The 25,358-nt window shown below is 56.8% G+C and overlaps 1 protein-coding gene across 7 annotated transcripts; it reads left to right on the plus strand.

The window, feature by feature from the left end:
* Window positions 1-3,328: 3,328 nt before the first annotated feature.
* Window positions 3,329-25,202, plus strand: DMTN (dematin actin binding protein). Of its 7 annotated transcripts, XM_060155583.1 has the most exons (16): window positions 3,329-3,575; window positions 11,857-12,062; window positions 12,300-12,374; window positions 12,767-12,922; window positions 13,850-13,894; window positions 14,234-14,333; window positions 14,718-14,774; window positions 15,029-15,181; window positions 15,643-15,767; window positions 16,389-16,494; window positions 21,357-21,421; window positions 21,594-21,642; window positions 21,818-21,825; window positions 22,007-22,072; window positions 22,356-22,436; window positions 22,571-25,202. In XM_060155583.1, the coding sequence occupies exons 2-16, from the start codon at window positions 12,045-12,047 to the stop codon at window positions 22,682-22,684; spliced, it is 1,218 nt and encodes a 405-aa protein (XP_060011566.1). In that variant the 5' UTR covers window positions 3,329-3,575; window positions 11,857-12,044; the 3' UTR covers window positions 22,685-25,202. The 7 variants fall into 7 exon arrangements, with proteins under 7 accessions (XP_060011566.1, XP_060011562.1, XP_060011560.1 ...); XM_060155579.1 differs by lacking the exons at window positions 21,818-21,825; window positions 22,007-22,072; window positions 22,356-22,436 and having other exon boundaries at window positions 21,594-21,643; window positions 22,564-25,202; XM_060155577.1 differs by lacking the exons at window positions 22,007-22,072; window positions 22,356-22,436; window positions 22,571-25,202 and having other exon boundaries at window positions 12,007-12,062; window positions 21,818-21,951.
* The last annotated feature ends 156 nt before the right edge of the window (window positions 25,203-25,358 follow it).

A 25,358-nucleotide genomic window follows, 5' to 3' on the forward strand; every position in this document is an offset into this window, starting at 1 on the left:
CCAGTCAGCCTCTCCAGGAGTTAATGTTTACACCTCCCCGGGCAGGTCGGTGCAGGGGGCGGGGCAGGGGCAATGGAGTGAGACGGAGAGAGGACAGAGAAATCTACGCACAGCCCCTGGGGAGGGGACAGGCGGCAGGGCCAGCGTCTGGTCAGGGCATCTGGCAGCAGTGACCTTGCTGGGGAAAAGAGCCAAGAACTAGGTATCCTGGGCCTGGGACCACCCGCCTGAGAGGGGCAGGAGCCCCAGCCCCCTGCTGTGGACGCACGTGCCCATCCTGGAGCGTGAAGGCGCTCCGGAGCCTAAAGGTACGCTTGTCCTGTTAGCCGCCTGCTGGGTTGGGCGCGGCCAAGCCGTGCCCAGGAAGCCCACCCCAGGGCCTGGGCTCACAGGCACCTGGTATTCAGTGTTGCCTGCTTCTTGGGGGAAGCTTGTGCCTCCCCTGTCCTCCCAGCCTATTGGGGTGGCAGGCAAGCAGTGGGGGAAGACCGACCGTTCAGATGGCCTTGAGGAGTCTGGGGTCTTCCCAGGAGGAGGGGGCTAGAGGCAGAGTAAGCCTCCTCATAGGGCGAGGCCAAAGATGAGGGGGAGGCAGAGCCTGGCAGGCGAGGGAAGGGTCTTCTGGCCTGGCTGTGCCCTCCCACGTCCCTCCCAACCCCCTCCCCCACCCCCACCCCCCACACATCAGGATCCCTCAGCAAGGAATGACCTTGACAGCTACTAAGCCTCAGGTCGACAGAGGGAGCCCTAACTCTGCAGTCCCCTTGGTTCCAGGGCTGGCTTGAGGGGGACAATTCTGCCCAAGGTGCTCTCCCGCCCCTGGAGGGACATGCCTATGGAGAGAGGGGCAGTGGGAATGGGCCTTGCGGGACTGGAAGAGTGCTGTCCCAGGCTCTGACCTTCTCAGCCCATGGCCCACATGCCCGCCCTAGCCACACCCGGGGCCTCTCCTTCCTGCCAGAAACCACCCTCCGACCCTTCAACATAAGCCATCCCTCCCTTGTTCCTATCGCTCTTCCCAGCTCCACGCTGAGCTTTCTGGAATGGGGGACGTGGCCCAGTGCCTCCCAAGACCGGCCTGCTATCTGGCCCTGAATTAAGGTTCTCCTTAGGCCGCCTCAGGAGCCAATCCCAGAGCGTTATGGAAGGAGAGGGAACGGGAGAGGTGGGGGGGGCTCAGTGGGAGCCCCGGTTCCTGAAGCTCCCCCACCCCCACCCCGGCACCGAGGCCCCCTCCCTCCATTGCTGAAGAAGAGGCAGTAGGAGCTACAGCCGCCTCCTCCCCCCTCCCTGCCGCTGCTGCCTCCTCGGCTGAGCCGGCAGGTTGTCTTGGCAACGGGAGGCGGAGAGGAGATGCGCTGAGGGATGGAGGTGTATGTCACCGAGGAAGCTGCCGAGCCCCACGCCCCAGGCCCTTGAAGGTACCGCAGACCCCCTCCCTTCCCCCTCCCCCTGCCCTCTCCCCTAGGCTTCCCCACTCTATCCAGAGCGCTCGTTTCCCTGAGGAATGCCCCCCTCCTCCCAGCCCAGCGACTCCCACCCATTCCTCCTGAGCCACCTCATTCCAGGCCCCTGTCCACAGCTGTCCTTCCTGGCAACCGCTCATTCCAGCCCTGCCTCTGGGGACCCTTGCACCGGAAGGCAAATATCCTGGAATGGGGTCTTGGGGGGTGGGTGGCGCATGAAAACAGGGAAGGAACCGAGATAGTGGGGAAAAAATCAGGAATCCTAAAGGGCTACCTGGCACTTGGTCTCCTGGAGAGGGGGAGGGAGGCTGTGCAGCACTAGGGTGGGGACAGGGCAATAAGGGTGGGGTTGAAGGGGCAGAAAGCTGAGAGGCCGGGCTGGTTGTCCAGAAAGGCCTGGTTCCCCTCTGCTAAGGCTGTGGCCCGCTCCTGCCACATCAAAAGTGCACCTCCTCCTGCATCATCTCCTGGCCTTTTTTTCATGGGTCGATGGAGCCTGTGTTTCTCTCCCACTCCCAGGCTTTCTGGTACCTTTCCACGGGCCCCTCTCCCGCCTCTGCCGTACATGCAGCAGCTGAGCCCAGATTCTTTCCACCCTTCCTCAGCCACTCGGCTACCTGCCTTTTTCATTTCTCCTTTCTTTCTGGAGCCCATCCTTCAGGATTCATTCTTCTCTGTCTCCCACTAACCCAGACACATTCCCCCCTTCCTGTCCCTACCCGTCCTCGTCTCTTTGAGAAAGAGGTCCCAGGGCACACCCTCACCTGTCCTCTCAAGACCCTCCCCGCTGTGGTTTTTCCATCCAGACACCCCAGAGCCCCCTCCCCAGATTCTAGATTTCCCCAACGACAGCTGATACCATCAGCTGACCAGCTGTGGGCAGCGGTAACCAGGGCAACAGTAAGGGCTGCCTAGGTAGGCAAGTCTGCACAGAGGTGGAGAGGAGGCCGTGCTGGGGCCAGGGTCAGCTGGCCGGGCTCCCTCCCCTGCTCCTGGGGGTCACAAATGAACCAGGCTCTGCTCTAAGCCCAGAGGGAACGAAAAGGCCAATGACAGGGGCCTGGAGTCGTGGAGGTTTTCCCAGACATTCCTGTAGTTCAGTGCTGGGACCTGGACATCACCTGGTGAGAACTTCTCTTGAAGACCCCGCCTTGGAGAGAGATTGGGGTCCTTCCCACTCACCACCACTGTGCTCTGTCCCCGGGGGATTTGAGTTACCCAAGGGCCAACCCGGTCTCTTGTGCTGAGCACCTGGTTTCTCGAATCCTCCCATTCTATCCTCCCCAGGAGAGGGTTAATCCTTGGGTAACCAATTCTGGCATCTAGCCCACACCCCTGCCCCTCACCATCTATGCGCTTTAGCACCCCAGGGAGGCAGGGACCCCAGAGGCCTCTGTGGTGCTGGTAGGTGATGAGTGGGAGATAGAGGTGCTTGGGGAAAGCGGGTGTTGTCACCCCTCTGTTATCAGTAGAGCCCCTTCCCCCTGACTCAAACTCTGGCTGTTTTAGGAGGCTGGAGGGGCTGTGTGTGTGAGCGTGTGTTGCAGGGTTGGGGGTGGGTGTGGGAAAGGGAAAAAGGCCAGCCGCTGGCCAAGAGTCTGCTTCCGATTCTGCTTCGTCATGATGCCCAGTTAATGGTCCTCTTGTTTGAAACGGATTGAGCTGCAGCAAGCGAGGTGGAAGAGCAGACACACAAACACACACCCGCAGGCCAGTGGCCACACGCTATCAGCTGGAGGTGGGGAGGGTGCAGGGGTGGGTGGGAGCCAGCGGCCCGCCCACCTGGCCGCCCGCCCGCCCCGCCTGGCCTGCCCACCGGCGCACACACCCGGCCCGGGGATTGCGCGCCAGGCTGGCGGAGAAGCAGGGTGGCGGCGAGGGGGTGGGGGCCTAGAAGGGTAAGTCCCCTCCTTCGCCGGCTGCCCACCCACTCACCCACCGCAAGCCAGCTTTTTTCTTGTTATTTGTGCTCTGGGAAAGCACGCCGGGCTCCTGGAAGAGCCGCCTGTTACCTGGGCTTTCAGGAAAAGCCGCAGCCCCGGGATCTGCGCCTGTCCCCGCCCCCACCCCGGGGCCTCAGAGCATCTGGGCCACCCTGTCCGGGAAGAGGTAGGTGGCAGGGTCTCCCACCTCTCTTCCCCTCTGTGGGCACTTTGGCCACAACACCTTCCTAGAAGTGAGGCTCTGGGTGGTGGCAGGGATCCCGGGGTGGGGGTGGGGGTGTCAGCTATGGCCCCTTGTTCAGTGGGAGAATGGGCCGGACCCTTGGACTAGCTGGGTTTGATCTGACCCAACCTCCTTCCGATTCGGGGAAGAGGGCTGGGGTGTCACATGCTGCCACCCGGGGACCCCTTCCCCCGGCTGTGCTGGTCGGAAGTCCAAGTGCTTGGGGGGTGGAGGCTCTGCCTTGAGTGGGCTGAGAGCTGGGCCGTCTTTGCTGAGTGGTGGAAGGGAAGGGGGCGTTGCCGGCTCCCGCCACCGTGCCACAGATGCTCCCGTTGTGGGGGGAGCAGTTCACTCAGAGGCCTGAATGCCATTGGTGTGAGGACTGCTCCTGGCGGGGAGGGGCCTGAGGAGCCTCCTGCTAGCCCTTAGCCGGCCAGGCTGGGGTGAGGACCAAATGCAGAATGAGGCTGGGTGGCAGGGCATGGCCACAGGCCTGACCGCGATGCTCTCCTGGTGCCGGCTGTTGAAGTGCTCGCAGGGGCTGAGGGCCGAGCAGACACGCAGGCCTCCGAGGATCGAGGCACCCCCTTGCTAGCTCTGCCCCTCCCTTGGCCTGGCAGGCCAGGCGCCCATTCCTGGGCGGGCACACCTGGTGGTTCTTTCCCAGGGCACTGGGTTGCCGAGTTGCGAGAGGCAGGGGAGCAGGGACGGGTGTAGGAGAAGGCAGGCAGTCTTGCTTTGGGAAGGGGTGGGGCCCAGAAAGCGCCCACGGGATGGGTAAGTGGGCGCTTTGTGCCAGGGACAGGGTGTCAGCACGTGGGGTGGGTGGCTGTGAGCGTGGAGAACCGGAGCCAAGGGGAGGATCGGTGGGTGGCGTGAGTGGGTGTCACAGGCACCGCGTGTCAGCGTGGGGGGTGCCTCACTGGGAGAGCGGGGGCGTGCGTTCTGCAACCGTGTTTCGGCGGGGGCCGCATGTGTGGGTGAGGTGCCCGTGCCCACGGGGGAGGCTGGCCTCCGCGCTGCTGGCCTCGCTATGGCCACATGTCCAACGCCGGGGCCAGCCTGTCCACCTGGGGGTGCAGGTCTGAGGAATTCCTCATTCAGAGCTCATGCGTGTGTGTAACGACCAGAAGAGGGACGCCCCCAGGATTCAGAAAGCTGAATTTGGGAGGCAGTCTCCCTTGCATCTCCCCCAGCCCTATCAATCAACTGGTACAAGTGACACCACAACCCACCAACAGGACCAGCTATAAATAGAGACCAGAGCAGGAACAAGCTGAGGACCAAGCAAACCTAAGGGGCTGGGAGGGGGGACACAGAAAGAGGGCCTTCTTCAGGGGTGTGTAGAGAGAGGATACAGAAACCCAAGCGAGAGTGCTAAGAGAAACTGTGTGACGAGATGCATATTTGTGGGGGGGAGGAGGAAAGAAGGAAGGAGGCGCCCGGGCCCACTCCTGCTGTCATCAGAAGCAAACGGGGAGCAGGGCCTTGAGCAGGTGGGTTCCCGGGCTGGGACCCTGATTCTGGGCCCACCTGCCCCTGCCTGATGCTTCCCCAGAGTGCGAGAGGGTGCTGTTCAGGGTTAGCATTAGAGGAACCCCAACTCTAGTCCTAGCAGATAGAGCAGGGCTTAAAAATGGGGGTGCGGGAGAAGGATAAAATGAGAGGAGGGGCGTGGGCGCTTCATCAGTCTTAGAAAAGGCGCAGGCGCAGGCTTGGCAGAGGTTAAGAGATGTTCTGATGAGCCACCGGCCCGGAGCAGGGCGATTTTGGGGGCGATTGTGGGTGCCCCCTCCCCACGCACACACAGACACAGACCCCACCCTCAGGGCATGCCGGGGGGCCTCCCCTGTTGGGCTGGTCTGCTCCCACCCACCTTTCCCCTCTCCACCCTGGTATGCTGTTTTGGGAACTGGTGACCTAGCTGGATCCTGCCTTTATTTCTGGCATTGAGTTGTTGCCACAGTAACTGCGGGGGTGGGGCTGGGAGGGAGAGAGGGTGAAAGGGAAGCAGAGCCGAGGGAAGAAAGATGAAGAAAGGAAAGAAAAAGGGAATGGAAAGCAGAAATAGCGAGATGGGACCCGGAGGCACAAGGCAGGCAGGCACACTCTGAATGAAACTGGTGAAAAAGGAGAGCGGCGGAATGCTTGCCCACCTGACCCCCAGCCCACTGGGCCAGCTCAGCCATTTCGCAACTCGTTTACTATCTGCAAGGCCGGCCTCCAGCCCAGCTTGTCCCTGCCCCAGGGCACAGAGCCCGTGGCCCCCAGCCTCTCTGCTCTTGTCCACAGGCCAGTCCAACGAAGCAGGATTCTGGTGGCTCCACGGTATAAGGTTAGCACACGGGACCCCAAACCCCAAGTTCAGATTAAAGCGAGATCCTTGGGGACCCACTGAAAAGAGCATTCATTGGCTTTGACCTGAGACAGACCTGGGTAGGAATTCCAGGTTGGCTTCAATGGGCCGAGGCGTGGGGGGCATGGGGGGGAGGCAGGTCAATCTCTCAACCACATTTTCATCTCCTAATTGGGAGACATGAGCTTTGGTGAAGCTAGAGAGGATGGGTGAAAGTCCCTGGCCCAGAGCAAGTGATGGTTGGTTTAGAACAGGGCGGGAAGCTGGACTAGAGGATACCAGGCTGCGGTTCTGCCGGTTGAGCCTTCATTTCCACAAGTCGAGGGAGCCAAGGCCGGCTCAGCCCCTACTTGTAGCGGGCGCCCATGGGAATGGGTGGGCGGGCCTTATCATCAGGGCCGAGCGGCTCCAGTTGCCATGGAGACGGGGCGGGCGGTGTGAGGTGGGGCCCGGCTGGGGGCTCAGATAAGGCGCGGCTGCACAGCTGGAGTAGGGTGGGTCCGAGATGGAAGAACTGGGCGCCGCCGGGGCAGCTGAGATGGCCCTTCCGCCACCTGGGCTGGCCTTCCTCCGCAGCTCTTTCCCTTTCCTCCCTTTGCGCCCTCCCTTCCTGCTGCAGTCTGCCCTCTCGGTCTGTCCACGGGAGGCGGCCCGGGCCTGGGAGCGCACATGCAGAAACGTGGGGTGTGCACGGGTGCGGACGCGCGAGGAAATTGGCTTTGGGGGAGGGGCTACGAGTGGGTGGAGTAAGCTTATGCGGGGCGTGATGTGATTTGGGAGAAGGCAAGAACAGTCTTTCCCTTTCTTTCCCCTCCCCTCCCTCTCTCCCTCTCTCCCTCTCCCCCCACCCCACACTCCTACTCCACCCCAAAACATTTTCCCTGATGGCTTAATATTTAACGAGTAAGACCTTCTCCTCAAGGTTAGCCCCAAATTAAAATGCCATGTCCCTGGAAGGGTAAGACATTAACAATTTCCGCAGCATGCTTTCTAACACACCAGGCGCTGGTGTGCAGGTTCCTGATGGAATGTGGCTCAGGGCAGAAGGCGAGGAGACCCAGCCTAGGGGATGGGCACGGGGCTGTGGACAGCTGTGGAGAAGAAGGGGCAGGGGACAGAGCAGGGATATCATTATTCTGAATCGTCTTTCCGAGTGGCTGCGTCTGTGGGACTGTGGTCGTGCACAGGCGAGTGGGGGTCTCAGTGCAAGACCTTGTAACCTGTGACCTGGCTCATCTTGGACCCCTCCTCTCCCTCCCTGGGCAGTGACCACTCTGAGAGGCAGTCATTACCCCACTCTGTACCCACCCGCAACTGGTGTTCGAGGGCAGGGTGCCTGGACCACCTCCAGGTTCAGCCTGAGACTCCAGGACGCGTAGAAGCTCTCCATTCTCCACCCCTCCCCCATGCCACACTCCCCCCCCCCCGCACCACCGCCCCTCCCCCGACCGTTCCAGTCCTTTCTACTCTCTTCAGTCTCTGTAACCCACCTGTAGGGTCTGTATATGACCTTATCTCTCAAGTTTCCTGGGAAAATAGAAACCTCCCAATCGGCCTGCTCCAAAAGCCCCTAGATTGCAGTTACCCAACTTTCCCTTTCCTCTCCTTTCAGGGAAGCTCGGGCTTTCTTTCCAAAGGTAGTCCTTCACTTGGGCCTGGACCCAATCCCTCTCCCCTTCCCCTGCTGGGACCTTCCTCCCTCAAGCGCCCCCCCTCTCCTGCAGCCACAATTTCTTTTCTACTCTTCACTCTCCACTGCCTACAAACGTGTTCAGGTCTCCCTTTTCCTAAAAAACCTTCAGCCAAGCGCACCTCCTGCAAAGTAACTCTCCTAACCCCCTCCTGCCCTTCTGTCACACTTCTTGGAAGTGCCCCTCCCCCTGCCTGTACACCCTGGCCACCTCTCCCCACCCCCATCCCTAACAAGGAGGCCTCACTATTCCTCTGCAGATGCTCTCAGAAGCCACCAGGGCTTGACATCCAAACTAGCGAGCTGTCACTCCTTTCTGCATGTCTTGCCTTCTCTGGGCGATGGACTCCTGGCTTCATGACATTCTTTCTCAACCCCCCTATCCCTCCCCACAACTCTCTCTCAATGTTTTTGGCACACTTACTGTGTATTAGGTCCTTTACTAAAAATACAAAGAATCACTAGATACACTCCCAGCCCCTCAGGGACCTGGCCATCTAGTCTTCCCCCTCCCTTTCATGCCATCTCCAGCTCCCTTTTTCTTCTAGTCCCCTAGCGTTTCCCAGGATGCTGGGTTTTGACCTTCTTTCTCCCTCGGCAACCTCATGGGGCAGACTACCACCTCTAGCTCAAATGGCTCCCAAATTTCTGTTGCCAGGTACTGCCCCCACCTCAGCCTCGACTGGCAAGAAGTGAACTCATTGCTTCCCCTTCTCCTGTCATTGCTACCTGTTCCTCCCCAGCGGTGAGGGGTGGGGGCGGGGGCGCTGTCTCCAGATCAAGTTCTGTTTTGCACATTCTGCCTCTAGGATTCCTCCCACTTGGCCCTTTCCATCTTGGGCTCCAGGCCCAAGTCTAGAGCCTCACAATCGCCTGCCTGAACTACTGCCGTAACTTCCTGGCTGGTCTCTCTGTGGACCGCCTCTTCCTGTCTATTCCGTCTGCCAGCCTGCAGCCTGATTCATTTTCCCAAAGCACTGCTTGGATCCGTCACTTCTTTGTTTTAAATGTTTCTAAGCATTCCATGACCCTAGTTGCCCACAGAATACATTCGGAATCCCCTAGTCTAAGTTCAAGGCATCTACAAATCTGGCCCCCAACCTCCTGCCCCAAACCAGTCTCAACCTCATGAGCTCCACGGTTCAGCCGTATTTGCTGTCTCCAGACAGACCCAGTGCTTCGCCGTGTCTCCAGTTTCCCTCATGCTGCTGTCTCTTTCAAGGATCCCTCTTTTAGTTTTTGCATGATCTCAAACCGGGCATCTTTCAAGGCCTGCCTTAAACACTTCCTCCTCTAAGAAAACCTTTTTATTTTCCCCTCTTGACACCCCAGCAGGAGTGATTCCTCTCTCCTGTGACCTCTCACAGCCCTTTATACTATCTTATCAGGCACACATAATTTTCTGCTTTGCATGGGCGTTATCTATACATATGGCCTCATTTCTGGAGGGGCGGCTTAGCTCCTTCGACTCATCTTTCTGTTCTCCACAACACCACAACGCTCTGTGGTCATTGCAGAACAGGTGCTCAGAAAGTAGTGAATGAATGGATAAAACAATACATGACTGGGTGGGCGGGTGGATGTATATGGGTGGATGAATGAGTGTTTGCCTCTTGGCTAAGCCAGTGTATAGCTAGTTTGACAATGTCTGTTAACAAAGTAAAGACGAAATAGGAGAGAGAGGGAGCTAACAGCTCTTTGAGTATGTGCTCGAGTTTATTCCAGTCCTCACACATCTAGTTAAAAGCATTACAAAGTGAGTGTTAAGAAAGCAAGAGAAGGATGAAGCTCTGGGATGGAGCCCTTCCATGGGCACCTAGTCACCAGTGTGACTCTGACGGCCAGAGTCTTGTCTTGGAGAAGCCTTGGCTCTAGAATTCCAAAAAGACTTGAGAACTGTGGCAAATGCTAGTCTATTCCCACAGTGAACCTGACACAGTACTACGGAGGCACTACGAAACATGCCAATGCTGAAGACATAGCCACTGTCACCTCCACGACTCTGGACAAGTTTTTAACCTCTCCGAGCCTCGGTTTTCCTCATCTGTAAAATAGGTCTACCTTATAGGATTGTTGTGGGGATGAAACAAAATAATCCTTGTAAAGTGCTTATCAAAGTACCCAGCATGAGCATTCAAAACATGATAGCTATTATTCTTGTTGTAGAAATTAGCAGTCATTCTAGTTAGCGAGAAAACATGTCAGGCAACATAATCAAGGACTAAGTGATATGATTCTCTTTTTAAGTCCCACTGGAATTCAGAGAAGAGTTTGTCAATGCGGACTAGAATAATAGGGGAGGCCTCCAAGAGGAGGAGGGTTTAGCATGGCCCTTAAAGGATGGGTGGCATCTGGGAGATGAGAATAGCGCAAGAGCGTGCGCAAAAGCAGGGAAGTGGGAATAAGGGCTGCTGGTGCAGCAAGTAGGTGGTGGAGACACAGCAGAAAAGCGGCCTGATACAAAGCAACAGGTGATAATATTGGGAGCACCAATGACCTCAAGTCTTTCATGACCTTCTGTGGCAGAGTGGCTACAGAAAGCCGTCTAAGGTTATCAGTCCTCAGGGAGATAGAAATAATAAACGCTCTACATAAAATCTATGTTTTAAACACTTCACATGTTGTAACCTACCTAATAGTCAGAGCAACCCTATGACACAGATACTATTACCACCTTCCATTTTATGGATGAGAACGTGAGGCACAAAGAGGGTAACTTGCCCAGGGTCACACAGCTTCTGAGTAGCAGAGTCTCCTCTCCCCAGGCATTCCCGTCCGGAGTCCATGCTCTTAACCACTACATTATTGCTGCCTCTTTCCTGTACGTTCTGTAGTCATCAGCTCTCTTCACTCTACGGCTTACTGCCAGCCGTTGGAAGACAGTTCCACTGCCACCATCACGTCAGAAACTCAGCCAGGCGTTCATTGAATGGTTATTTTTATTTATTTATATAAATTTATTTTATTTATTTATTTTTGGCTGCGTTAGGTCTTCACGGCTGCACATGGGCTTTCTCTAGCTGTGGCGAGCGGGGGCTACTCTTCGTTGCGGTGCACGGGCTTCTCATTGCTGTGGCTTCTCTTCTTGTGGAGCACGGGCTCTAGGTGCGCAGGCTACAGTAGTTGGGGCACACGGGCTTAGCTGCTCTGCGGCATGTGGGATCTTCCCGGACCAGGGCTCAAACCCGTGTCCCCTGCATTGGCAGATGGATTCTTAACCACTGCGCCACCAGGGAAGTCCCACTGAATGGTTATTATGTGTCTGGTCCAGGGGTGTGTGGGGAGGATGGGAGGGTTGCTAAGGGAGTTACTGAGGAAGGAGACCTGGGCTGTGGCCCCAGGGAACTCCTACTCTACTGCTGCAGACAGGACTCAACTTCTTAGGAACCAGGAGAGGGCAGTGCCAGCCTGGAGGCCTTCCTGCTGAACTGGGGGGCCCTGACTTGCAGCAAAGTAGCCCTTCAGAGGGCAGCCTCGGCTCGAGGACTCTGAGATGGTGGGGAGCTAGGACGTGGCCTTGGCCCCCAAGGTGTTTTACCAGATGCCTGCAAGTGGGATTGCCTGCTGTACAGGGACAGGCACATGGGGGTGTGGCTCCCTCCAGCCGCCCCCTCCCTTCTCCACTGGGAGAGCGGCAGCCCCCAGCCAATGACCTGAGCGCTTCCCACCAAAACGCCTTCGCTCTGTCCTCCCCTCCCCCTATTAACGTCTCATAGTGTTACTAAGTCCCTCTGTGTTCAACCTTTCTGGGCTATGAGAGAGGTGTGGCACCGTGGACATAGACTGAGGGGAAGGAGGTCAAGGGCACCAACACAGCGCCAGGGAAAGGCCACGGCAGAGGCCGAGGCGAGTGAGAACCTGGGCCTGAAATTGACCCGCAGCCCCGGCAGGGCAGGTGTGAGGAAGCAGGGATGTGTAGGCTGCCCCAGGAACGGCTGAGCCCTGCCGTCATTTCCTTTCCAGCCAGAGCACAATGGCTCAAAAACTAGTGCAGCCCGTCCACCTTCCCGTCTCGCCGCGGGCCACATGCGATCTCCGGTCCCCGAGGCTGAGCGAACGGAAAGCCGGAGCCCCGCTCCCGGGAGACACGCGGGGCCAGAGGGGGCTGCCCTCGTCCCCGCCCTCTGAGATCGCGGGGCTCGACAGCCCCGGCTGGCACGTTCTCCCTCCCCTTCCAGGCCCTGCACTCGGCCAGCAGCCTGGAGAGTCACCGAGGGATGAGGACGCCACAGCCCGGGGGAGCACCCTTTATGCTCTCGCGGCCCCGAGCGCGCAGCGCCCAGGAGCCGGATAGAGCCTGACGCCCTGTCGTCTCCCCTCGCGCACAGGGCTCTGCGAGTGATCCGGCCGGCCAGCTCCCTGCTGCATGGAACGGCTGCAGAAGGTGCGCGGGGCTACACCCACGCCGGGGCAGTGGGGTGCCGGGGGCACGCGGTGGGGGCCAGGCTCCCCGCGGAGGGTCAGGTCGGGAGTCGAGGATGCCACCTGGTGGTTGCCCGCGGCGCCGCACCCCGGGGCCCCAGAGGCCTAGAGAAGCCCTCCCCTGCCCCAGCCCCCTCCCTCCGGCCCGGCCCTGGCACCCACACACATTCCCACCCGCCCGCCTTCTCGCTCTCCCCAGCAACCACTTACCTCCCCTGGGAGCGTCAGCTCCTCCCGAGGCTCCAGTGTTCCGGGCTCTCCCTCCAGCATCGTGGTGAGTACCTCTTGGCCACCAGCACCCTCAGGCTGGGAGGAGGGAGGGGTGGGGCGCACGCCGGCCGCCGGGCAGCTTCACTCAAATGATGATGGTCCTGCCAGGGCTGGCAGGCAGAGAGAACCCCAGATCCAGAGAAGGTTCTGCACACCCCCTCCTGCTGGTCTGGTACTGTCTCGTTGTACCCAAAGGGCTAGGTGAAGGACTATCATTGTTTTAAGGTGACACTCTAAACCTTTTAAATGACAATAATAGAAATATTAACTTACAGGAGCTGACATCTAAAACGGCCGCCCATCTTCTTCCTAATAAATTGCAGGTCTGGCTTGTAGGGCCAGTATTCTAAGGGAGGCTTTTGACACCTCTGTTCCATGTGTACCATTTCCCTTCAGGCCAAGATGGACAATCAAGTGATGGGCTACAAGGACTTGGCTGCCATCCCCAAGGACAAGGCCATCCTGGACATCGAGAGGCCTGACCTCATGATCTACGAGCCCCACTTTACCTATTCTCTGCTGGAACACGTGGAGCTGCCCAGAAGCCGGGAGGTAAAGGGTGGGAGGTTCCTCTTGGACAGGACTTGGGGGAAGGGCTCACCCAGCCACACTGGGTGGGAGGCAGAATCCCTCTCATGCTTTCTTTCCTGGAGGCCAGACTTCAAAACAAGAAGGGGACCTGTGCACAGGAATCACCAGTCAGTTGGTGACCTGGGTATTTGTGCAGAGCAGGCAGAGATGGGCTGGCGGCTGGAGGCTAGCTCCAGGTGGAGAGCAGGGGAGGCCACGTTTGAATGGTAGCAGCACAGAGCGGGGTCATGTAGGAATGGGGTGGGACTGGGCAGAAAGTGAGCAAATTTGTGGAAAGCGCTCAGGAACACTGAGCTCGGAGGCCGGAAGTCCTAGCTGAGTGTGACCTGTGTGACGGTGTGGTCTCAGTTTCCCTTCCTATAAAATAGAGGTGAGACTTTTACCCGTCCACCTCACCAGGGAGTCAAATGCATGAGATACCGGAGGACAGGTACTTTGTACACTGTGTTGGAGAAAGGGGCAGTGTCATGGCTGAGCAGAGAGACGGGGCCAGGCTGTGGGGAGACTTAAATGACTGACAAGGGGCCCGGACTCCATCCTGGATGCTGTGGGTCTTGTCCCTTCCCCCTGTTGCTCATTGGCTCTGAGGTCAGAGCCAGAGCCCCTCCAGCTGGCCCTCAGAGCACATGCACACTGCTCCAAGATCCTCGACTTCTTCTGCTTCTTCGTGGGTCCTAGGGAAAGACGTAGGACCCTGTCTAGGGAGAGAGAGGACGGAGGGCCAGCCCTGGGAGCTGGCAAGGACGAAGAGAGAAGAGGTGGCCCAGAAATTGGCTGGGCAATTGCAGAGTTGAGTGTGTGGGGGGGTGAAGTGACCCACCTGGGGTCCTAGGGACAGGGGTTTAATCCCACCCTTGTGGCTCTGACCAGCCTCCTCTCCATTCACAGCGCTCGCTGTCACCCAAATCCACATCCCCCCCACCATCCCCAGAGGTGAGTCTGCCCCGCACCTGACACTTGCCCAGCCCTGCTCTGACCGGGCTCAACCCCCTTCCCCACACACGTCCAGACTGGGCTTGGCAGAGCCTAGGGGGTGATGGAATCAGTGGACCTTGTCCTGTCACTGGCCAGCTCTGGGTCCATCTACGTCTGACCCAGGATCTCTTTTAATCCTTTCTCCTGGGTCAGGCAGCATCAGCAGGTCGAGTCCTTGGATAGCCTTCCTCTGCCCTGGGGTTGGGGGTGTGTGTGCTAGGGTGGGAGGATGGAGATGGTGGAGGGGGCGGGGTGGGGGACCTGGGAGCTGCAGTGAACCGTACTTCTGCTCTGCAGGTGTGGGCGGAGAGCCGGTCCCCTGGAACCCTCTCTCAGGCTTCAGCCCCAAGAACCACTGGCACGCCCCGGACCAGCCTGCCCCATTTCCACCATCCTGGTAGGTTTTGGTGTCAGCATGGCGGCATCCTTGCCCTAGGTCCTCTTTTCTTCCTTCAGGAACCCAAGCCCCTTACTCTTAGTCCCCCACTCTCTGGAATACATGCACACCACAGAACTGGCCAGACCCCCAGATGCCGGACCCCAGGCAGAGCTCCCAGAGGTGGTGGGCCCTGCTGCATCCTCCCTCCCACCCAAACAGAGAAGTGCAAAAATCCCAACCCCTGAGGGGTAATTTCAGGATCTCTGGTTCTGTCTTGACTCTTGGCAGGAGCCCCTGAGTTTCCTGCCTTCTCCCAATCCATGTCTCCATTCCCTCCTCTGACCCAGCCTCCCCGCCATCCTCATAGCCTCCTTCTCATCCATTCTTGCTCCCTCTCCACAGAGACCACCCGCCCAGATTCCAACATCTACAAGAAGCCACCCATCTACAAGCAGAGAGGTGAGGGTTCCCCTGACCGACCAGAGCCCCCTTTTCGCCACGTGCCGGGAGGCTGTCCTGAGGGTGGGGGGGTGATGGGAAAACAGATGTTCATAACAGCATGTACACTGCCCTGTGCTCTTCCTTGTGCATTGCTTTTACACCCAGGAGCTCACAGGTGTGGAGAGGGAGAGAGGAGGGAGTGGGGGGCTAAGGTGGGAGGTGGCCTCCGGGGGGGAGGGTGTGCCCGGGCTGACCTTGACCTCCCCCCGCAGAGTCCACAGGAGGCAGCCCTCAGAGCAAGCACCTCATTGAAGACCTCATCATCGAGTCGTCCAAGTTCCCTGCAGCGCAGCCTCCCGACCCCAACCAGCCAGCCAAGATCGAAACAGACTACTGGCCGTGCCCCCCGTCGCTGGCCGTTGTGGGTAGGCGAGAGAGGCCCTGCCGAAGCCCCAGGAACCCCCCACCCCCCCACCTGCATGAACTCTCCAGGCTCCTGCTTCCCCCGTCCCCTGCAACCCCATCGCTCTTGGCGTAAGCGGCCCTGCTTGTCGGTCATTTAACCGCTTTCCGTTCATTTCTTTGGCCGCTCAACAGACATTTGTCGAATTTCTACTGTGTCCCAGGCTCTGTGATGGGAGCTCTGGAAAGAGAAAGAGGAATGAGATGAGGTTTTGGCCCCCAATCGCTTTCAGTCGTGTGGGTGTGTGTTGCCCACCCAGCTTCACCGCAAGGCTAGAAAACGTGGCTTTTATTTTATAATAATAATTTGCGGTGTTCCCTTCAAGGTTGCAGCCCCGGGACATGCACAAAGCAGCCCCTGACAGACGCTCGTTGAGCGCGCGGTTGATTGACTGATGTGCCCGCTTTGGTTCGTATTTCCCAGAGACAGAGTGGAGGAAGCGGAAGGCGTCGAGGAGGGGGGCTGAGGAGGAGGAGGAGGACGACGACGATGACTCCGGGGAGGAGATGAAGGCTCTCAGGGAGCGTCAGAGAGAGGAACTCAGTAAGGTAGCATCTCGCTGCCCCACCCGCATCCCTGGGCCACCCTGGGGATAGAAGTTCCATTCTGATCTAAATGGGTACATGTCTGAAGAGCGTCCTGGTGAGAACATGTGAGGAATTCCCTTTCTTTGCCAGGATGTCAGGCTGCCGCTTTTGAAGGGACACTAGGATTGCATGTTATTTTAGGGGGACACCGCTTACTGTTAGGGCCAAAAGCACAGAAAAGGGTGGTCCCGCCAGTGCCAAGCTTCAGTAGGCGGAGTAGTTCATGGGACGAGGAGAAAGGAGAGAGTAGGCTGCTGGCCTCCAGGGGAGGAGAGAGGGTGTAGAGAGTCACGGAAAGGCCACTGATGGTGGCATGGGCTTGTGCTCTGGGCCTTGTGACCTGGTTTGCAGAAGCCCCTGGGGCAGAGTTACACTGAGCGGCTCTGACTCCTTGCTCTCGAGGGTGGCCAGACCCAATGTGGCCGAGCTCCTGACCAGGACAGGCTCCATGGGCTCCAGGCACCACACAGCCCCTCAGGAACTCTGTCCCCACTTCTGCCTGGGATGGACCCAACTCTGAACCTTTTGGGGATGAGAAACAGGTATCGACGCCTTGGATCCATCTTCCTTTCTCCTTGCCAGGTTACTTCTAACTTGGGAAAGATGATCTTGAAGGAAGAGATGGAAAAGTCATTGCCTATCCGACGGAAAACCCGCTCTCTGCCTGACCGGACACCCTTCCATACCTGTGAGTGTCACCAAGGGGGCTCAGAATCACCTGGCCAGACCCTGAGGCCAGAATCAAGTAGTCTGCTGAGTTTGTCTGTCACACGCCCAGCGCTGTGCTACTGTGGGTATAAGAGACATAGAAGTTTCGGTTGCTGGCTCAAGGCTCTGGCGCTCTCCTTAGGGCAAGAGTACCAGTCATGGAACAAGATGAGATGACAAAGGATGGCATCAGCTAAAGCAGAATTAGCACACTTTGTTTAATTCGACAAACATTTATTGGGTGTCTACCATGTTCTTGGCCCTGAGGATATAAAGAGTATAACACTATAGTGCTGCCTTCCAGTAGCTTCTGGTCACGGGGAAAGTGACGTGGAAACTGGGGTGTCAGTGCAGCATAGCAGGTGAGAGGTACACTTCAAGTGCTTTGAGAGGACGCTGATAGGGCCTGGGTCCCAGAGTTGGAGTCTTGAAGGACAAGACAAAGTGAGTGGGGGAGAAGGGCAGCACAGACCCCAGGGACAGTGTGGGAGCAAAGGCCAGGAGCAGCAAACATCCAGCCAGCAGAGACGACCTCCAGGAGCCTGGAATTACAGCGCACAGAGCGTGCTCTGCGGTGGCTGGGGCTTTGGTGCCATGCTGCACATCACTGAGGCTAACCTGGGCTTCCTTCGAGCACGATGGCTGGAGAGGAGGGGGGCAGATCTGAGAAGCCCAAACTGGAAGCTACAAGGCCTCTAAGAGCCTGGCCTCGGAAGCCACAGGGCATCCTTCTACTGCCTTCTGACGGTCAGAGCAGCTCCCAGGCCGCCCAGACACAAGGGAGAGGAAAGAGATTCTGCTTCCTGCTGAGAGGAACCACCCAAGGGCACACAGGCTGGGAGGTAATGTTGAGAGCCATCTTCGGAGGCAGTCTACCACACTTTCCAATCATCTGGGTAAGGGCTAAAAATATACATAGGTCCAGAGAAGACGGAATGGGTTTGAGAAATATACAGGCACAGTCTGTATAGAAATAGCCCCGGAATTACAATTTTTCATCTTTACGATGGTGCGAAAGCAATAAGCATTCAGTAGAAACTGTATGTCCAGTTTTGAATTTTGACCTTTTCCCAGGCTAGTGATGTGCGGTATGATGCTCTCTTGGCTTTTTTTTTTTCTTTTTTTCCTTCTTTTTTTTTTTGGCTGCACCGTGCGGCATGCAGGACCTTAGTTCCCTGACCAGGGATTGAACACGCGCCCCCTGCAGTGAAAGCGCAGAGTCTTAACCACGGGACAGCCAGGGAAGTGCCACATGCTCTCCTGAGATGCTGGGCAGCGGCAGCGAGCCTCAGCTCCCTGCCAGCCACATCATCACGACGGGAAACAGCCCATACACTTACAACCATTCTGTACCCAGACCACAATTCTGTTATCCACTTTCAGTACAGTATGCAGTAAATTACATGAGAGGTTCAACACTTCATTGTAAAATAGGCTTTGCCCAGCTGTAGGCTCATGGAAGTGTTCCGAGCACGTTTAAGGTAGGCTGGGCTGAGCTCTGATGTTCAGTAGGTTTGGTGTATTAAATGCATTTTTTTTTTTCTTTTGGCGGTATGCGGGCCTCTCACTGTTGTGGCCTCTCCCGCTGCGGAGCACAGCCTCTGGACGCGCAGGCTCAGCGGCCACGGCTCACGGGCCCAGCCGCTCCGCGGCATGTGGGATCTTCCCAGATCGGGGCACGAACCCGTGTCCCCTGCATCGGCAGGCGGACTCTCAGCCACTGCGCCACCAGGGAAGCCCTAAATGCATTTTTGACTTAACGATGGGTTTATCGGGGCGTGACCCCATCGTAGGTAGAGGAAGATCTGTAGAGGAGATGGAATCAACTGGACTTAGTGGCTGATTGAATATGGGTGGTGAAGGAGAGACGAGTTGGGGTTTTTGTCTTGGGTGCTGGGTGATGACAGACCTGGGGCTGAGATCATGAAAGAGGCAGGTTTCGGGGGAAAGATGAAGAAACTGTTTTGGGATGTGTTGGGTTTTAAGTGCATGTAGGTGGGAGCTCAGTTTGACTGAGTTGCAAGCTTGAGGCGCAAGTCAGGGTTCGAGCAGAATCTTCAGCTTATAAATGGTAGTGGGACCATGAGAGAAAATCCAGTTGTGTAGAAAAAGGGGAGGGAAGGGCAGGGTGCCGAGGGCTGTTCCTTGGAGAGCACTCACACTACAGTCCCCTTGGAAGGTTGGCTGGGAGGAGGTCAGAAGGGAGACCCAGCCTCAGGATGCAGGAGGCTGGCCTTGAAAGGGTCGGGGACTTGGCTTTGGGAGCAGGCCACATCAGAAGTTGAGGCTCGGGACTTCCCTGGTGGCCCAGTGGTTAAGAATCCAAGCTCCAACCAGAACAATTTCAGAAGTTCGGACAGGCGTGTCATTCAGACGTAAGGGTAACATTGAAATTAACGGTCACTTTCAAACATAAAAAGGCAATCTAGAAATCATTAGGAGTGAACATCTTATACACTTTAGGGACTTCCCTGACGGTCCAGTAGTTAAGGCTCTGCGCTTCCAATGCAGAGGGCACGGGTTCGATCCCCGGTCGGGGAGAACTAAGATCCTGCATGCTGCGTGGCTAGGCCAAAAAAAAAAAAGAGAAGTTGACGTCGTCTGCTGAGCACACGGAGGGTGAGGCTTGGTGAGAACGGTGAAGGTTCGGAACAGCTTCTGCTGGGAAAGGGAACTGATGAGAGGCTGTAGGGGCTCTAGTGATGCTAAGGTACACGTTGTGGGCTTCATCTCCATAACCTGTGGGCAAAAGGGGAGCCCTGGGCTGATGCAGGGTTAGAGTTTGGGTGCTGCTGAGTGTGGGTGAAAGTGGTTATGTACCCACCTATGGGTCAAAGGTCAGGGGGAAGTGGGGGATCAAGACACTGGAGGTTCCCCATGATATTGACCGGCAGATGTGCCAGGAATGTGGCTGAGGGAAAGCTGCGAACAAAAAAGGGCGCTGTGTTGGCTTCCCTGGTGGCGCAGTGGTTGAGAGTCCGCCTGCCGATGCAGGGGACGCGGGTTCGTGCCCCGGTCCGGGAAGATCCCACATGCCGCGGAGCGGCTGGGCCCGTGAGCCACGGCCGCTGAGCCTGCGCGTCCGGAGCCTGTGCTCTGCAACAGGAGAGGCCACAACAGTGAGAGGCCCGCTTACCGTAAAAAAAAAAAAAAAAGGGCGCTGTGCCCGCAAAGTGTGATACCCAGGCTTCAGTGTCAAAGCGAAGCAGTTGTGGACGACAAGATCCAGGGGCTGGCCACCGGAAGGGGTTGCATGCTGTAGAGTGGAGGTGAAAGCCACTGGCCTGGGGGACTCAAGGAACCGTTAAGGCTCGTATATGGCTGGGACATCCATAGGGTCATTGAAATGATATTTCACCAGGATGATATTTCATTGTGGGTGGGAAGAGCTTCTAATAGGTCTTTTTAGAGAATGTGGAATAAACAGTTAAGGCCCGAAGAAGGACGCAGAGAGAGAGAGATGCCCCGAAGGTTGGATTCAGTCTTCATGCTCCACCAGGATTTGCTAGTTAGGCAAAATGAGCTCTTTAATGTGCATTTGGCCTTGCAAAGTTGAGTAGCGAAATGTCTGCCTCAGTGTCACTGTTGGCATCCTTGAACTCGTATGGGATCAACGGTCGTATGATTGCGTAGGTTACTCTCATAGCTGATCAACCTGAACAATTTTAGAATTACGGACAGGCGTGTCATTCTGACTTAAGGGTAACATTGAAATTAACGGTCCCTTTCAAACGTAAATAAGCAGTCTAGAAGTCATTAGAGTGAAAATCTTATACACTTTAGGGACTTCCCTCGCGGTCCAGTAATTAAGACTCCGTGCTTCCAATGCAGGGGGCACGGGTTCAATTCCTGGTTGGGGATGCCATGCAGCGTGGCCAAAAATTTTTCAAAAAAACAATCTTATCAGTCAGTTGAGGGAGAAGTGTGTACTTATCACAAAAGAGAAGCGCTTCAACAATGAGGGCCGTGAAAGTAGACAATTCTCTACACAAAAATAAGAAGCATTAAGGAAAAAAAAACCACGAGGGTCCCCCAAACACATTTTGTTCTCACCAAACTTCCAAATAACATATTTTATTAAAACGTTTGAAGAAAACAATTCTTCCTTATACTTTGGAGTCTGTCCAGGCTAAACCTTCACACACAAAAATGCTGGTCAAAACAATTGCTATACCATGCTAGCAATTTCTAGTCATTGGAGATGAAGGAATTTTGAGATTAGTGCAAACTAAGAATCCTTCTAGGAAAACCTGTTACCGAAAACCAATTTTCTTGAATTATAATCTGCAGTGCTTGAAAGCTTAGTGATATTATTGGACGTCGAGTTGAAAGTGACATCCGGTCATGCGAATGTCAAGTCCAGCGACTGCAGTGCCATCTAGCAGCTGAAGGTGCTGGGAAAACTGCAGCTTCTGTTTTATAACATCAAGCATTTGAAATTTGATTACCAACATTGCTAAACATAAAATTGTAATAATTCGATTGTTTTGACTAAATTTTAGATTTCTTTTCATATTCCAGAGGTTCATTTTACGATGGTGAGCCTCCTCATCTGACTATCACTGGCTGACTGTCAATTTGAACACTCGGACATTTGGCCCAAATGTCTATTTTGTGCACGTCTGTTAGAGAGAGGGGAGGCATTAGGGATAGTTCAGAGCTGCCAGCACGATGTCACCTGCTGAAGGTTACGGGCAGGAGCTGGAAGCCAACAGAGGCCCACCGGCTTCCCCCAAGTCCCCCCTCCACTGCCCTGCTCCTGGCAGGGAAGGCCAGGGAATGACCCTCTGGAATGACTGGCAGGCCAAAGGGTCTGAGACAGGGCCTCCTACTCTCTTCCAGCCTTGCACGTGGGAACATCGAAGTCTTCTTCCCTCCCCGCCTACGGCAGGACCACCCTGAGCCGGGTAAGGTCCCAGGACGGAGGTCACAGGCCTCGTGGGAAGAGTGTGCGTGTGGGGCCCATGAGGGACTGAGCTATGTGGGCACCCGGTGGGGGGGCAGTGGCCAGACCCTTACAGTGAAGGGAGACGATGTGGAACGCTCCAGCTTCCTCTGATTCCTTCATGTCCTTTCCAGCTTCAGTCCACAGACTTCAGCCCATCTGGGAGTGAGACCGAAAGCCCAGGTGAGAGGCAGGGCCGACCTGATGCTGGGAAAGGGGCTCGAGAGGCCCCTGGGGCAGCCCGTGTCTGTGATGTGGGCAGGGCTCTGTGGCTGGAGGTCGGGGAGGCTGAGCTGGCGGGTTTGGAAGCCTGCTGACCTCAGAGCTGCCTCTGAACAATGGCTCTTCTCTCCCACAGGCCTGCAGGTGAGTGCCTTCTGGAGGGAGACACGTGGAGCGCGGAAGCCACGGATGGACGGGGGACTGTCAGCGTTGGGGGAGGGGTGCGGGGCTACGGAGTCACCTGGTGAGGACATAAGAAGCCTAGGGTAAGGCTGGGGAGGCCTCCCTGCCCCACTCTGGCTCACTGCGGCTTTGGTCTCCCCAGAACGGAGAGGGCCAGAGGGGGAGGATGGACCGGGGGATCTCCCTTCCCTGTGTGCTGGAGCAGAAGGTGAGGGGCAGGGGCAGAGGCAGGGGATGGTGGGCAGGGGACAGAACCGTCTCTATCGGGGGCTGGCCAGCTTGGGGAGAAGCCAGGGAAGTGAATGCACTGAGGGGTCCTCCTGGCTGATGATGGGAGGGGCAGCACGGAAGTTGGGGGAGTTGGATGGCAAGATGGCATGAGCCCCCATGGCCCCTGCAGGCTGATAAGGGGGCCTGGGGAATGGAGGGGGTTACGCTGACAGGGACCTCGAAGAGCCTGATACTTACTGCCCGCCTCCCCTCCCCGCCAGATCTATCCTTACGAAATGCTGGTGGTGACCAACAGGGGGCGAACCAAGTTGCCTCCAGGTGTGGATAGGATGAGGCTTGAGGTACGCAGGGAGAATGTGCTGGGTGGGTGAGGGGCTACTGACGGGGCAGCGTCCCCTGCCCGGTGTGGGGGAAGGTGGCCCAGCCCCACCCTGTGCCTCCTGTCCCTACACTGCCGCTGTGTGTCCCCCTGCAGAGGCACCTGTCAGCAGAGGACTTCTCAAGGGTCTTTTCTATGTCTCCCGAAGAGTTTGGCAAGCTGGCTCTGTGGAAGCGAAACGAACTCAAGAAAAAGGCCTCTCTCTTCTGATGGCCCCCACCTGCTCTGTGACTGACCCTCACCCTTGCCGCTTCAGGGCTCTGGAGCTGGGGTCACTAGACCCCCAAGCATCATCTCTGGGGGGAGCAGGGTGGTGGGGCAGAGGTGGGGTTGGCTCCGTTGCCGAGGTCGAGGGAGAGCAAGGCCTCTGCAGTGCTGGGGCTTGGGGACGTGGACCTCCTTCCCCATGATGAGCTAGGGGTGGGGGCCCCTTCTCTCATCCCTGGTCCTCGCTGCACAGGGCAAACCCAGCGTGCACTCCAGCACACGCAGAGTTAGTGTCTGCACCCTCTCCCTGCCCCCACCCCCGTGTGAAGGTCCCCAGAAGAGAGTGACGAGACACGAACATGACACTTAGTGGTCAAGCCTGTCTGCTGTCCCGACCAACGGGTGGGAAGCACCCTCGGGCCTGGTAGGAGGCACGTGAGGGTGGGAAGCAGCCACGCAGGCAGAGAGCGCCCAGGACCCTCTGTGCACCCAAGCACTCCTCTGCAGCTCACCTGGGACGGGTTCCCCTGCCCCTGGGCCTCCCGCCTCTCAGCCTCCAGCAGGGAGGCCACCCAGCCCTCTAGCTCACCCTGTCCTCTCCTTGTGACCCCCAAGCTTCAAAGCCTCTTGCTCCAGCCCTGAGGCTTCCCTAGAAGCCTCGGCTTAGAGTGGAGATGTCGCCTATACAGACCCGCAGCCCAACATCAGCCTTCAGGCTGAGTCGGCTAGAATGCTACCTTCTAGCATCCAGGGCCCGGGCAGAGCCCAGGCCTTTGGGCTCCCCTGGACGGGATGGGGAGCCAGGCTGAGAGTCCTGGCTACCAGGTCCCACCCACACCCCTGCATCCCCCACCACGCTCTCTAAAGAATGTAATTTATTGGGGCACCCCCCAGCTGCTTTCCTCACCTAACTCTGCCCTACCTTAATCACGCTCCCAGCTTTTCTTCTCTCCAAATACACGTGTATATAATTATATATATATATTTTGGCCGGGGTCTGGGTTTTGTTCCTGCCCAGACCCCGACATCCCTTTCCGCCGTGTGTGTGTGATGATGCTGGGGGAGGGGGACTCTGCTTGGAATTAAAAGGTTGCATCGGGGCCCCATATCTATTTCTTCTTTATGAGCCGCCAGATCTGAGAGGGACAGGTGATGCCAGGCTGAGAAAAGCCACGGAGCGAGGGTTCAAATGGCGGGGTACACAGAGCTGGAGGAGAGAGAGCGATGGCACACATCCTACCCTCCCCCATCCCTGGGCCAGAAAAGCGGGGGGCAGTCTAGCAGGTCCTGTCTGCCTCCTCTCCTTCAGGGGCTGTGCAGTGGTGACATGGATGAGGGGACAGAAACTCACACTCTGGAGCATGAATATAGAGCCAGCTGGGAGAAAAGGCTCTGCCCTTCACTGGGCCCCTAAATGCACCCCCTTGGCGGTCAGGCTCATCAGCAGCTGACATGGTTGTACCCCTCCAGGTCTATGACACTCACAGTTCAATGGGGAGGCCAAACACCCAGTAAAGGTCAACTGTGTAGGAGTGGGCAGTGAGCTGATAGTCGAGGGTCAGGCGGGGAAAACTAAGGGGTGGAGAAATGATGGGGGAAATCCAGCAGGAGCAAGGGTCAAGTGGAGGCCAAGGGAGCATGAGTAGCTTGGTCCTGGATGACTTGGCAGGACCGCCCAGGGGCAGTAGACATGGAACGGGCCTGCTGCAGTGGGTGGAGGGGGTGAAGACGGGACTGGAAGATCAGGACTTTGGGTGTGAGGGCCGGCGGGGATGGGGCCGGCTCACCTGCGGGGAACAGAACCTGGGTTTGGGCACCTGAAGAGGTACGCAGTCCAGAGGACCCGGTGAGTTGGAGGGGGCCCTGCGTGTGAACCCAAGACTGGACCTGGCACCTGAATCAACTCTCCTGCCCTTGGAGGAGTTTCTAGCCCCTTTGGCTGAAACAAAAGCAAAGTGGATAAGAACTGCTCAAGTGTGAACGATTAAACTGTAGGAGTTCTGCTACATGCACAACATTGATCGTCTTAACAAACTTGCGAGGTCAACGGCACAGGTTGTTTTCATCCTTCTCGAGAATGAGAAAACCGTGGAAGAGAGACATTTCACAAGCCTGAAGCTACAAGCAACTAATGATTGCAGACTGGAAACACACATCCCAGTTTCTTCACTGCTAACCTGGGTCATTCCCAGTATAGACACAGTTGCCTCTCTAGGGGCAGCAAAAAGAGGAATGGTACCCACACACACGTACCCAGGATTAGGTGTTCAGCAAAAGTTTGGAAGGCTTATCCCATTCCGGCATGAGGGAAACGGGTGACAAGGCCAGCACCCCCCTGTCCACGGAGCTCCCAAGCTCTTGAGCACCAAGGGGTGTGAGGAGTGTTTGATCACAGTGCACTGGGAAATGTTTGTGGTGCGAGCAGACTGGACTCGAAGTCCTAAAGGATCTGAAGTTCCTGAGAATTTAGAGCGGCTCAAAGTGGAGGTCTGTCCTAAAATAAAACCTTGGTGATTATTTAGTCCATTGGTTTCCAAACCCTTTTAGTAGTCAAATCTTTTTAAAAATTAGATCTTACTATTAGCAATTAGAATACATTTATAAATTGATTTTATTTATTTATTTTTTTTTTGGCCACGCCACGCGGCATGCGGGATCTTAGTTCCCTGACCAGGGA

This window comes from Lagenorhynchus albirostris, chromosome 7, assembly GCF_949774975.1.
Source record: "Lagenorhynchus albirostris chromosome 7, mLagAlb1.1, whole genome shotgun sequence".
Taxonomy (NCBI): domain Eukaryota; kingdom Metazoa; phylum Chordata; class Mammalia; order Artiodactyla; family Delphinidae; genus Lagenorhynchus; species Lagenorhynchus albirostris.

Excerpts from the sequence above, each read along its gene's own strand:
- DMTN (XM_060155583.1), top strand. Across the intron at positions 12,923-13,849 it reads AGCTGCCCAGAAGCCGGGAG|CGCTCGCTGTCACCCAAATC; the intron begins GTAAAGGGTGGG and ends CTCCATTCACAG. Across the intron at positions 14,334-14,717 it reads GCCCCATTTCCACCATCCTG|AGACCACCCGCCCAGATTCC; the intron begins GTAGGTTTTGGT and ends CCCTCTCCACAG.